Source organism: Leucoraja erinacea, chromosome 21 (genome assembly GCF_028641065.1).
Source record: "Leucoraja erinacea ecotype New England chromosome 21, Leri_hhj_1, whole genome shotgun sequence".
In the NCBI taxonomy this organism is placed as follows: Eukaryota; Metazoa; Chordata; class Chondrichthyes; order Rajiformes; family Rajidae; genus Leucoraja; species Leucoraja erinaceus.
In genome coordinates, this window is record NC_073397.1 from 7,641,291 (window position 1) to 7,655,380 (window position 14,090).

Genomic DNA, 14,090 nt, shown 5'->3' on the forward strand with positions numbered 1-14,090 from the left:
GTCTTTTTGCGACTTTGGGATAATCGAGTAATATGGCATGGTAAGGAACCCTTCAACCCACCAAGCAGAGGCCCACCATCAAGCAACCAACTACACGAACACCACATTACTCTACCCATGTACCTAGCAACTCCTCCTCGTTGCTACCATCTCACCATGATACCATGGCAATTTACAGTACTGAATTCAGTTACTGACTTACAAACCTTGGGGTGTAGGAAGAAAATGGAGCACAAGGGAGACACCACATGGTTACAATAAGAACACGCAACCCCTACACAGAGAGCACCTGATGTCAGGATTTAACCTGTTTGCTGGAGATATGAGGTAACAGCTCTACCTCCCATAGAGATTGAGTGTAACAGAGATATTAGATTGAAGTGCACACCTGCATTCTAATTATGCAAAATGTAACATTTCACTACATTGAGGAAGGGAGGAACAATGGAGGACCCCGCGTGGGGGGAACTGTTGGGGGTGGGGGACAAAAGGAGGAGGCGACGTGCTTTGTAACTTTGTCAGTGCCACAGGTGGCTGCTATTTGGATACATTGTGTATGTAAGCAAAGAATTTCTGTGCCTTGTCACATGTGACAATAAAGTATTCCTATTCCTATGTACATGCTTCAATAACTGAGGTAAAGAATAAGTAGAGCCACAATTGTGCAAGCATAAAGTATAAACGTTTTCTGATGGTGATCTGTGGGTTGTGTGAGTCCTCACTCTTCTACCATTGTTCCCTGCCCCCCTATAGATGTTCCACAGGTGTCAGCGCTCGGTGCAGAACCTGCAGAGCAAAGGACGAAGCTGCACAGAGCAGGAAGAGCGGGTCCTTCGAAATGTTGTTTCTTCTCTTGCACAAGCTCTTCAGGATCTGTCAACCACCTTTCGACATGCCCAGTCTTCTTACCTCAAACGTAAGCATTCAAAGATGGGGCAATACGATGGAGTGTCAGAGGCTGAGGGTAAACCTGAGAGAAGTTTACAAAGTTGTGGGAGGAATAGATAGGGTAAACAGTGGAATGCTTTTCCCAATGTGGAAATGTCAAATATTACCTTCAGGTAAGGGGAAGAAAGTTTAAAAGAGTTTTTTTTAGACAGAATGCAGAAGTGTCTGGAATGCACTGGTGGTGGTGGAAGTAGATGCAATAGTGGAGTTTGGGATGCTTTTAGATAGCATGTGAATATATAAAGAATGGATGGATATGGAACATCTGCAGGCAGAATTTGACCCTGTTTAATACGGACATCATAGGCTGAAGTGTCTGTTCCTCCACTGTACTGGTGTAAGTTCTAAGTTCTTTGATCCAAATAACACTTTTTGGATATAATTTACCTCTTGTTGTGTAAAGTGCAAACAATGCCTACTAAAACAATACGAAGGATGATATTCACTGGTATTTCTCAGTCTCAGAATAGAGGCATGGCCAAATGTCACCTGTAGACTAGAATTTCGTCTCAGAATAGAGGCATGGCCAAATGTCACCTGTAGACTAGAAATTGGCTGCGGTTGATTGTGTTAGCCCAACTGTTGACAAGCAGGCAAAATGCTTTAGTGAGATCTTTTATTTAGTTTAACAGTTTCCAAGGTGAATTGGCATTGGCAAATGCTGTGAAATTCATCTTTGATCTGTAGCACTAAACTCATTGCACAGCAGTAGCACGTGGTATTCTCTGCCACCACTGTGTACCATATTTATTACTGTGGACTGGTGATGATTTTATAGGCATCTGAATCCTAAAGCAGACGCCAAATTAATTTGTCCTGTTTTCTTAACTAAAATATTCTGTCTTCAGGAGGTATTTTTGACCGTGCTGATTATTTTTTTGGACAATCATTATAAGTGCCCCTCACCTTTACATCTGTTTTTTGCTCATTATTTTACATCTTTATTCCCCAGCTGCAGATCTCCGATCTCTTGCTAGTGAACCATCATTTGATTTGTCCATTAAATCTTTGCCACGAGGCTAGATAATCTAAACAAATTTAATCTCTCCACTGAAGTTTTGTTTATCCGCCCATTCATATATGTCTGCTTTGTACTGTCACCAAGGCTACTTAAAGTCTGATGCCCAGCAATAAACATACTGCTCCAGCCAATGACAATAACACATGTTGGAAACGTTCAACAGATCAGGTAGTATCAGTGGAAAGTGAAACACCTGAAGTCAGAGGTCTCCTTGTCAGAGCTGTTCTGATGAAGGATCTGTCTCTGTTTGTCTCTCGCCTGACAAACCTCGCCTGTTTCTCTGTTTGTCTCTCGCCTTTCCAGCATTTCCTGTTTGTCTCAGGTTTTCAAGCACCGGCAGTTTTTGGTTTTCACACTAGTAGCTTATACACAGGAACGTTGCCCATCCATCCCCTGCAGTGATGCTGCCTGACTTGCTGACTTGCTTTATTTTGCTTATGGTGATACCACATTGTTTTTGCTTTTGATGCTCCATTCTTCAGTTTCTAAATCCCATGACTCCAACGTACATAGTTGGGGTTTTGAATAAAATCTGTAGGAGTGATGGGGATAGTGTGTTCCAGCCCCACAATTATTGCTGTGTTTTAATAACATCTGGTATGAGGCATGTCTGGAGATTTATCCTTGTGGTGAAAGCCTCTGATTTCGTACTTCCCTGGATTTAGCTGGTGGGCAGGAAATAGCAGCGAAGGTCTGCATTTTTCATTATCCACTGCCTTCCGTAGATTGTGTATGTAGTTGACAAACGACATAATAAGCTTGTCTATGAAGCAGCTTTCAGTAGAATGATTTTCCGACATGTATCGCTCAACTGCACATGAGAACAGGTGAGGGATTGCATGACACCATCATTTATATCTCGGAAATACTGAGCTTCTCTGGGTGAGCTGGGGATACAGTAAACCCTTGTTGTAATGGACCTCCTTATAACGGATTTTGAATATAGTGGATGGATTTGCCAACGCCTCCCAGGCTCGCACCCTCTCCACAGCCCCAGCTTCTGACGACACACCAGCCCGTAAGGTCCACCAGCGAGCCCTCCTTCACCCACTGTCATGTCCGGTTGACATGGCTGTTCATGCGGCTCGGGTTATAGCCCCTGGGACAGCGCTTTCTTCAGGCCGTCGCTACTGACAGGACGTGCTTGGTCACCAAGGGGCTCTTTCCCCTCTTACCAGCTGACATTTCACTGTGTTGGCCATTGCTTTGTCTACTTGGCCTCTCTGCACCTCAGCCATCACCAACACCTCTTTCTGCACCGGAGTTGCGGACATATTCCACTTTGGAAGATGTTGAGACTGTGGTAGAGAAGGAGGTGGTGGATTGGGAGGAGACAAAGCACCGGGTGAGAGGGAAGGGAGCTCCACGGTGACCGAATGTGTTCTGTTAGTAGTGGCGCTGCTAGCCAGGGGCTACATCGTGAGCTGTAACAACCAGACTGTGCGGCAGCTGGTGAAGAAGGACTCGCCGGTGCAGACCAGCGGCATCGGCACCTAGTTTGAAGGTGAAACAACAGAGTGCTGGACTAACTGAGCAGACTGAATCAGCCTGAAGAAGGGTCCCAATGTCACCTCTCCATGTTCTCCAGAGATGCTGTCTGACCCGCTGAGTTACTCCAGCACTTTGTGTATTAGCCATTTTATGGTTCTTTGTTTCAACCACACATAGTGATATAACGTACTTGGTTATAGTGGACAATCGGCAATAACGGACACCATTACCACCCCCACCCACGCCCCATTGTCCGTTACAATAAGGGTTTACTGTACTTGAACAAGGGGAGTCTGGAGTGCTCTTTTTTTTGGGTAGACAAAAGTGCTGGAGAAATTCAGCGGGTGCGGCAGCATCTATGGAGCGAAGGAAATAGGCAACGTTTCGGGCCGAAACCCCTTCTTCAGACTGTCCTGGCCTGATTCATCAAATGGATGAAATAGGTTCCAAACAAATAAAATGCCTTTGCAGGAAATGTTAAATATAAAGTCTGAAAATGTTAGCAAATTAATGTGCAGAAATGCTTTCAGTCTTAATGAAAGTCACTAACATAAAATATTGACAGTTCTGTCTCCACAGAGAATATTTCACATGCCAGCAATTCCCAAAATTTCTTCCCTAATTTCATATAGAACATTGAACAGTACAGCACAGGAATGGGCTCGTCAGCCCACAATGTTTGTATCGAATATGATGCCAAGTTAAATTGATCTCATCTGCCTGTAAATGATCCATATCCCTCTGTCCCTTGCACCTCCATGTGTCTACCTAAAAGCCTCTTAAACCCCACAATAGTATCTGCCTCCACCGCCACCTCTGACAATGTGTTCCAGGCCTCCACCACTTTCTGTAAGTTAAAAAAATCTTGCCCTCACATCTCTATTAAACTCCCCCCCCCCCCCCCCCCCCCCCCCCCCCCCCCCCCCCCCCCCCCCCCCCCCCCCCCCCCCCCCCCCCCCCCCCCCCCCCCCCCCCCCCCCCCCCCCCCCCCCCCCCCCCCCCCCCCCCCCCCCCCCCCCCCCCCCCCCCCCCCCCCCCCTCTTATAGCTATGCCCAGTGGTGTTGGGAAATTCCACACAGGAAAAAAGTGTTTTGACCGTCTATCATATCTATGCCTCTCATAATTTTATAAACTTCTATCAAATCGCCTCTCAACCTCTGGTTCCAGAGAAAACAGTCCATCTATCCAACCAGTCTAAGTAGTTCTAACCCTCTAATACAGACAGCAGTCTGGTAAACCACTTCTCCAAAGCCTTCGCATCTTCCCCATAATGGGGCGACCAAACTGCATATAATACTCCATATGCAGCCTAACCAAAGTCCTTTGGAGTTGCATCATCATGTTTTCTTTTGTTTTACCAGCTTGGTCAATTCCAGTAACAGGATTTTTGTTTCATGCCATAGGTTTGAAGAATCGAGAAGAACGATCGAAACATTTTTTTGACACATCGGTGCCGCTAATGGATGATGAAGACGACAGCCTTTATGACAAGGTGGGCCTATAGGTTATCATCTAGAGTATGTACATTCAAATCCCATCAGCGCTGGTCAAGTGTTTGAGTTCAGTTTTAAGAAAAATCTGTGAATAAGAAAGCTTATACAGACACTCCCCGGCCTACTTAATAGGCGTGTTATGTAAACTCACACTTGCGTAAACTATTCACAGTAGGTGGTCCCGTTTCCTGAATAATCCGTGTGCTTGAAATGGGAGGATGGTGAGAACTTCCCGTCCACCTCATAGGTATAAAAGCGTTGCCAGGGCTTCTAGCCTTCTAGTTTTGGCCACTGTCGGTGCGACATTGGGAAGGCGAGTGAGAAAGAGGGAGGTTTTTGCTGAGTCGCGACATCTTCCACAAGAAGCAGAGAGCCTTTCTTCTGCACCGTCCGGTTGACATGACTGTTGTTGCAGCTCATGTCGTAGCCCTCGGCTGACAACACTTTCTTTAGCCTGCTGCCACTGAGAGGATGCACTTGGTCACCGTGGGGCTCCCTCCCCTCTCACCAGCTGCTGCTTCTTCCTGTTGGCTATCATTTTATCCACTCTGCTGCTCCGCCGCTTCCCCCCTCCAACACCATCTCCTCCTCCTCCTCCTCCTCCTCCTCCTCCCTTGGAGACACAAACATATTCCAAGATGGAATATGTCAGTGACAGTGGGGGTGAATTAGGAGGAGGTGACTGTGGAGGGGGGGGGAAGCGGACAAAGTGACGGCTGACGGGAAGAAGTGGCAGCTGGTGAGAGGGGAGAGGGCCCCATGATGATTGAGCGCATCATCTCAGTGTCAGTGTCCTGAAGAATGCGCTGTCAACCGAGGCCTACAACATGAGCCGTTACAACAGCCGTGTCAACCGAACGGCGCAGCAGCTGGTGACGAAGGGCTCGCCAGTGCAGACCAGCGGCATCGGTGCCTCGTTTTAAGGTGAAACAACACAAAATTCTAGAGTAACTCAACATGAATCAGTCAGAAGAAGGGTCCAGCCCAAAACATCACCTATCTATGTGCTCCAGCGATGCTGCCTGATCCACGGAGCATCTAACACTGTGTCATTTTGTATAAAAATCAGCATCTGCAGTTCTTTATATCTACCTTGTTTTAAGATGATTCCGACTTGCATAAAAATCTGATTTTGGTATGGGTTTACGAAACGTAACCTTTACAAAATCGGGGAGTGTTTGCATAAGAAGTGACTGTAAAATACTCTATGTAAGCATTGACCTCAACAATTAACTTTTAACTTGGGTAGAATGAGCAAATCTCATCCAAGGCCTGCACACATAATTTTCCACTGCCTTCTGTAAGAGAGAAATTTGGATTTATGCACACCATTCCTATTCCTTTTACAACATGCTACATCCTAAATATTTTCAAATATTTTTTGCACCGTAGGAGGCTATTCAGTTCATTGTGTGTGCTGGCCCTTAGAACAATCCAATTTGCAGCCATTTAATTACATTGCTGTAATGATGTAAATGTAGCCACTAATTTGAGCACAGTAAAGTTGTACATAGCAGTTCAATAATGACCATGGTGCTATTCAAGGGTCTATTGGGCCAAAATGTAGGATTTTTTGTGCCCATGAGAGAACAGATGGGTTCTTCCTGTAATGCCTCAACTGAGAGATGGAAACTCTGTCAATGCAGTATTCTCTCAATAATGAACCGAGGTGTTGGCTTGAGTTTCATATTCAAGTTGAATGAGAGTTGCCTGCAACTTTATGATAAGGAAGAGAGAATGCTAGCAACACTTGCTGACACAGCTCTTTGAGTGCCATGACAGAGACCCTGTGTGGCAAGGGTCTGTGTAATGATGGAGTTTTCATAAACTTGGCTGCTTTTATGTTGTTTGAGATGAGTTCTGCAATCATCATGTTTTGATTTGCTGCCTTGCTGTGAAAATAGAGCTGTGGGCTTTGCAAAACCTGGCTACTTACAAAATACAGTAAAATTGTAGTCATCGTGAATAGCAAATCCCAAACAACTTGTCTTCAGTGCGCACCTGTCCTATGCATTTGGACCTGAAAAGAGAAAGCTGAGGTGGTGACGTAAAACTACTATAAAGTTGGTGTGGCCATTGTAATAATTGTTCTGGTCATTCAGGCAGACTGTGTAATGCTCCATAGGGTTAGCATGTCTGTCAGGTTTACAAAGACTTAAATCATCAAAATGTAGGTTCAGGTAATGCACTTTGCGGCTTCAGGAGAAATCTGCTCAAAAGTCCGACCTTCAGAATTTTGGATAACTCATAATTTTGTCAGAGTAGATGTGAATTTTAGGATTGTCTTGAATGCTCAGTTGCTCAATGTGAACTTAGACTAAAAGTGCTAACTTTTGGATGAATCTTCAGTTTGTGTTAATGAGTGTGATGTTAATAGAAGCTGTGCCTATGTGTGTACACTGCTGATACTACCTTCAGAACCTTGCTGTTTAAATAATTTGGAAGGTAGTCTTATGTACATAACTTCTTACGTATTTTCTTAGTAAGAAAGAAGCCTTTCTAAAGAAAGTACTACCTTTAGTACTAAGTACTAAAAAGTGGTAAACTGCATGTTTAGAAAGTACTAAACAAGCAGTAAACTGCATGTTTAGAAAAGTGCCTCGCTACAACGTGTGAGTTTAAGTTTCATGTACTGGCTTTTTATTCATTCTCAGTTGTTCTGACAGGGTTTTACAAGTGACCAGTTACTTTTGGTGGAAGAGAATACTCTGATGGTGGAAGAACGAGAGAAAGAGATTCGACAAATCATGCAGTCAATCTCAGACTTGAATGAAATCTTCAGAGAACTGGCGACCATGATAGTGGAACAGGTGGGTAATTTGGAGTAATGTTTTAAAATGAGGTCCTTTTGCAACTAGAAGAGCCATGTGCATTCTTCCACACCAACTCCATAACAAACTCTCCTTTATAGACCACTGATTCTCCAAAATGCAGAGACTGAACAGATACCAAATATTCTCCCTTGAGAAAGGCAGGCGGATCTGATGCCAGGAAGTCCAATTAAGAATCATGAGCAGAATGGAAGTGGCAACACATCGCCCCCAAATTCAGCCATTCCATGGAAATAATTTTCCCAATCTGTTTGACTTATTACGGTAATTGTTTTTCAACACATTGCTTTAGAAATATAGAAAAATAGGTGCAGGAGTAGGCCATTCGGCCCTCGAGCCAATATAATCATGGCTGATCATCTAAAATCAGTACCCCATTCCTGCTTTTTCCCCATATCCCTTGGTTCCTTTAGCCTAAAGAGTTAAATCTAACTCTCTTGAAAAAGAAAGATGTTGTTTGAAGACTGCGCTTCCTATTAGCCAGTACGTTGCATGAAACTGTGACCGAGCATGCATCACTTGACTGTTATAACAAAAGCTTCAATAATCTGGTGGCTATCTCAATCTCTTATGCCCACTTTAGGGGACCATCTTGGATCAAATTGATTACAATGTCGAACAATCTTGTATTAAAACGGAAGAAGGTTTGCAGCAACTCCAGAAGGTAAGACTCTTTGGATGACAGTTTGTGCCAGAGTTATTTGTCAAACATTAATTATATAGCTCTGTGTAATGAGCAGAGTGGAAACTCAGATAACATATGCTCTAACAACCAGCAACATCACTAGCCATTTTAGCACCACAGAACTCGTGGAATAAATTGTTCGTAAAGTCAACAGTTTTAAACCTGGGTTTTATGATGGACGGTTAGGTAAATTAGATAAACAAATAGGATGACAGCTTCTTTCACCTTTGTGCCAGAATTATTTCGAGCGGCAGTCAAATTTTAGTAATTTTATTCATCTCCGATTACTGTAACGCACTCTACTCTGGAGTCTCACGAGAGTGGAAACTCAGTTGGTAAAATGCTGCCGCTCGCCTAACGGAACCAGCAGGGACACATTACGCCATTTTGGCCTCCCTTCACTGGCTCCCAGTTTTCGAGCAAAATTATTTTAGTTTTTAAATCTCCTCGCCCCGCCTTACCTCTCTGAGCTGCTGCCTATATGCTCCTGCCCGGTGCCTTCGTCAGGGATCCAGCACCAATCTAAGCGGATGCTCAGAGGGGATAGATTTTGTTACACTCTACCTTGCTGCAGATCAGACAGGCCCCTTCACTGCCCATCTTTAAATTCTAAAAACTCACTTTTATCACTGTGGCTGAGACATTCCAGTGCTTTTAATTTCTTTTAATTTTTTGTTTTGTGGAGTAATGGTTTTAGTAGTTTGTAATTTCTATTTTTCTTAAAGCATTTGTGGCTTCATGTTGTCTAAAAGCGCTTTATAAATAAAGTTATTATTATTATTATTATTGACTGGATTCAAATGGTCAGACAGCAGCTCTGGAGAAATTGGAATATTTGACGTTTAGGGTCGAGACCCTTCTTCAGACATCCATCTCAATTATTCTCAATGGAGAAAAGGAATATTACGTTTCTCGAATCCTTCTTGGTTCCAATTATTCTCAATGGTTACATCTCAATGGTTGTTTAAATAATATTATGAGGCCTTGTACCTCAGGATGAATTACCACGGGAAATTTTGCATTGCGTGACCACTTTTCTCAAATTATGGGAATTGAAAGGAGAAAAGGACTATCTGCAATTTTCTGCCCAATTCTGATTTAACTACCTCAGGAGACTGGACACCCTAAAACATGATGACATTTTATTATTAATTAACCCTTCTTATCCATCCACATTGCCAAAGCCTTGTGCGTTTCATTCCTCCTCAAGCCACTTTCTAATTTCTCTCCAATCCCTCAGCCCTGATGTGTCAGATTTACCATGCACCCCCTCTCCCATTCCCGGCCCTAACCATGTGTTTTTCCTCCACGCACACCAGCTATTCAGATCATCTGTTCCTGCCAAATGCATGCCTCTGATGTTCTCTATTCCTATCCGTTCCATTAGATTCTGCAATCTTCAATTGTTCCTTCCCTATCAACACCTTGCCTACTGTTTGATATACCAGGTCTGCCTGCCTAATCGACTGTCAACTAATCACTAACTCGATTTAATTGGAAGGTGGAAGCAAAAGTCTATTTGGGTCACTCCTTAAAATTCAGGAGCGCGTGGCTTTCAAGGAAATATGGTCTTCCTGGTTTGCTAACATTAAATCATAAGGCTGATCCTTACTCCATTCAATGTATATACGTGAGTGTGTGGTTTTATTGTAGAGCACAATGCATAGAATGATGTGACTTGAAGTGTAGGATGCTGTGCATGTAAGTTTATTAAACCATATGGTGTAATAATATTTAACTTTACAGGCCGAGCAACATCAGAAGAAGAATCGAAAGATGCTGATCATTGTGATCCTCTTTGTGATAGTGGTGGTTCTCATCATTGTGCTAATAGGAGTCAAATCAAGGTGATCAGCTGGAACCTTGCTGCTGCGGTGGGAACCGTGAGGAAAATTCAACGGGGTTGGTGAAGAAATATTGTCTTTTAAGGGAAGGCTAGGCAACAGGGTCAGACCTCTCTGAATTCTTTCTCTATCAAAAATCAGGAACATATTGTGATTGCTGTGTTGTAAATTGAGTGTGGGGTGGTGTAAGGAACAACAAGGGAAAGGTGTGCTCTCTTGTGTCGTTGTGAGCAGCACTCGGATTTGCTTCTCTCCAGTTTCTACCTTCAGCTGATGATGTGCCTGTGGCCTGTACCCAAAAGAAAACACAATGAAGACCAGGCTCATGATTACAAAAAGCCTTCTCAATTTCAATGGCATGAAGTCAAGTCTGGACAAGAGACTCTCAAACTACAACACGGCTGGTTTCTCTGCATTCCTTTCCTTTCCTTTGCTCTATATATTACAACTAAATTCTGTTTTTGAATAATGAGATCGTTCCAAGAGAAAATTGCTTGCAATCAAACTGCATCAAATGTAGATCATGTAAAGCAAAATAATTTGGGACTTAATGGGGAAAGTATTTCAAGCAGGTATGTGTTGTTTGGCTTTGTTGTACATCTTGCTTGCTATGTTGCCTGAGTGTTTGACTGCACAGCAATCAATGAATTGGAATGGCAAGAGGAAGAGGGTGTGAGGGGTGCGTGGTTCCAGCAGGTTCTTCAGAGTATGACCGCACAGAATGGTGCCGGGTGTCAACTTGTCCACGTTTCTGGAAATGCCCAGGCAACGAAGAAAAGATGGCAAGACAAGTTGAAGAGCCAGCATTGCTCGAGGTTAGCTTCAGACTCTGAAGTTCCCTGCACTCTTGGCAGCAAGCGGGTGTTTGAAACAACCAGGACTGAATGGATAAGACACTCAATGCTGTGAACAAAATGGAAAAATCATGGCAAGAACAGAAGATATTTGATCTGGAATTTATTGAAAATAATCGAGATGCACATCACTGCAGAAAATGGAGCTTAACCCAAGGGGTTATGGACTTGTGATTGAACTCTGAGACTCCGTAATAGTGAACAACTGCCTTCTCCCTGTAGCTCTTTTAAAAAGGAAGTTTAGACTAATTCTGGACATTGAACTTTCATGTCGGAAGAGCATGATGTTCATTGTGAATAAAAGCATGTGCTGCAGTAGGACAGGCAGTCCTGTACTAATTAAGGCAGGTGAATATTGAGATTTGTTTAATCATGAACTTGGATTAATACTACCAATGCATAGGGTGTAAAATGACTGATAATGTTTGTGCAGAAAACCCTGACTGTTCTGCACGGTGCAGTGAAAATTCTTTTTTGCAATTGCATTAGTGATATTTATGAATAACTATTAACAGCAAAGTAATTTATGATTTTTCTTAAATGTTACTGATAATATAAATGAAATGTGATACACTTTGTTTTCTGTCTCACAAAATGGAGAGGGGTTCTTGTTCTGCTTTAGAAATATTATATGACATTGTCCCTGTTTGTAAGCCCCTAACACAGCACGTTCCTATGATAGTTTTATTATTTTGTCTTACCCAGACATATTCATCCTGTTTCCACATAACAATGTGAGCTTATTGTACCTCCTCTATCTTGTTGTAAAACTTTTGTGGCAATTGTTTTCTGAGGAAAGGACATCTTTGATACAATGTGCATCGATTCAGGTTGTGCAGTTGGTCACACTAAAAGCAAGCCTGTTTTATGGTCTCTAAATGATCTAAAATTGTAGGAATGTGGTTGCTGGATGTCTAATTTACACTACTTGGTAACGGCCTTTGGAAGCATGATCAGGTCGCAGTAAACAAATGCTAGCATTCTGAAAGAATTTGAAGTGGAAGTATTCAAGACTACCGAAATCCTCTGCTTCTGGATATGTATTTAATCATAAGAATTACTTATCGGGAGTCAGGTGATGTTAGGCCATTGAATGCACTACGAGTGTTGGTGTTGAATCAGGGAGCAAATCAACTACTAAGAATAGGTTAGATGGGTGGTTGATAGAAAATAAATCAACGTAATAACAACATTAAATATATAAAGCTAACTGAGTAAATCTGTTAGCACGTCCATCACATATGGGGATAAACAGTCTGTTGTATTTTTTTATATTCCATATGAATTGAGGATAGAAGAATATACCGTGTGAGTTAAGGATAGAAAATAATCAAGTATGTTGTTGCACAGCGACATACTGGTACTCCCCAGGTTAGTCTCCCAAACGCTTGTCTGTATGTACGGGCTACACATAAATCAGGTTATGTACAGGCTGTACATAAGTCGGGTTATAAACAGGCTGTATATAAGAACGCTGTGGAAGTCCTGCACAGGATAGTGAGCGAATGAAGCTGCAGCATAAACAAAATGCTGCAGATGCTGGAAATCTGAAATAAAGAGCTAGAGAAACTGAGCAGGTGCATGCTGTTAACACAGAGAGAAATTATTTTTTTGTTATTTTTTTAAGTTAAATGTCCCATTAAAGTTCATCAACCTAAAATTGTATCTCTTTTCAATGGACACTGCCCCAGGACTGTGTGCTTTCTCCTTTTATTTTTTACACCACAGCAATATGGCTTAAGGAAGATGTTAGTGCTTCAATTATGATTTTAAATTTGTGTAAATTTATATTAGTCTAATCTACTGGTTGTCCTTAATGATTTGTTGCCTAGAAACATTGGGGGGGGGGCAAAGCCCAGCTTAATTCTAAACTGCTCCCTCAGTACCCAGGAACATTAGAATTTTAATGTTCTGTATTTTAAATTTGTTTTTGCCTTTAATAGTTCATGATATCAATGTACATGGAAAGCACGAGACTTAGTTACCATATAGTTTTGATATATTCAAATTACAGCAGGAGAACAGGCCATCTCGGCCCTACTTTCCGTTTGTGACAAATTTGTTTTGAGCCCCTTAGTCCCATCTGCCGTTGCACTCACACCAAAACCTGTGACTACATCATTCCCCCAAGGGTCATCCATAGGCCTATCCAATTTATTTCAAATTAGACCAATTGGATACGTATCACCACTTCCATCTTCATATCCTAGTCCAAATCCGGAACCACTCTCTGAGTAAAAAATTCCCCCTCATCATTACCCTTCTAAAAGTTCTGTCCCTTAATGGCTGAAGTCATGTCCACTTTGCCATAAGCCCTATTCTCTTGGGAAAAAGCTTGTCTCACTGATCAACTCTGGGCACCCTTTGGACACTCATTTCAGATTGCTCTGTCATTCCCTATTGAAAATAGTCTGCGCTCCAGAGAATAGTGGTGGACCTAACTTAGTTAACAGTGATAGGTTTTGATATGATTCAAATTCCACAGGCTAAACTTTGATCATTTTTTCATATTTCTGCTATGTGAAAGTTTGAGCAAATTACAGACACTGTTACTGTTGTAGACACATAAATGCTGTGACTACATCTCCCCCAAGGGTGTGCGAAGGCCTTCCCCATTTTGCCCTTCAAGGAAGAGACAGAATTCTGATTTGGATACGTATCATAATTCCATCTTCATATCCGAGTCAAAATCTTGGGAACTTCAATAGCTTTGCTAAAAAAAGGTGGCCCATCATCATTACCTTCTCAAGTACAGCCAAGAATGGCTCAGAAATATGCACTTTTGCCATAAGCACTCCTATCTTGGGAATAATTTTGTGCTCACTGAGACAAAATTGGGCACAATTTGGACACTGAAGTCAGATTGCATGTGAATATTGTACTATTGAAAATAGTTGGAATCCATTGAATAGTGGTGGTGGT

At 42.4% G+C, this 14,090-nt stretch overlaps 1 protein-coding gene across 2 annotated transcripts in view; it reads left to right on the plus strand.

Annotated features, from left to right (window-relative positions):
• Positions 1-10,625, plus strand: part of stx16 (syntaxin 16) — a 33,919-nt gene extending 23,294 nt beyond the window's left edge. For both annotated transcript variants that reach the window (XM_055652031.1, XM_055652032.1), the window contains exons 4-8: positions 754-916; positions 4,865-4,953; positions 7,621-7,764; positions 8,369-8,449; positions 10,217-10,625. In XM_055652031.1, the coding sequence (XP_055508006.1) occupies positions 754-916; positions 4,865-4,953; positions 7,621-7,764; positions 8,369-8,449; positions 10,217-10,321 (582 nt within the window). In that variant the 3' untranslated portion in view covers positions 10,322-10,625. The remainder of the gene's footprint in view (positions 1-753; positions 917-4,864; positions 4,954-7,620; positions 7,765-8,368; positions 8,450-10,216) is intronic.
• The last annotated feature ends 3,465 nt before the right edge of the window (positions 10,626-14,090 follow it).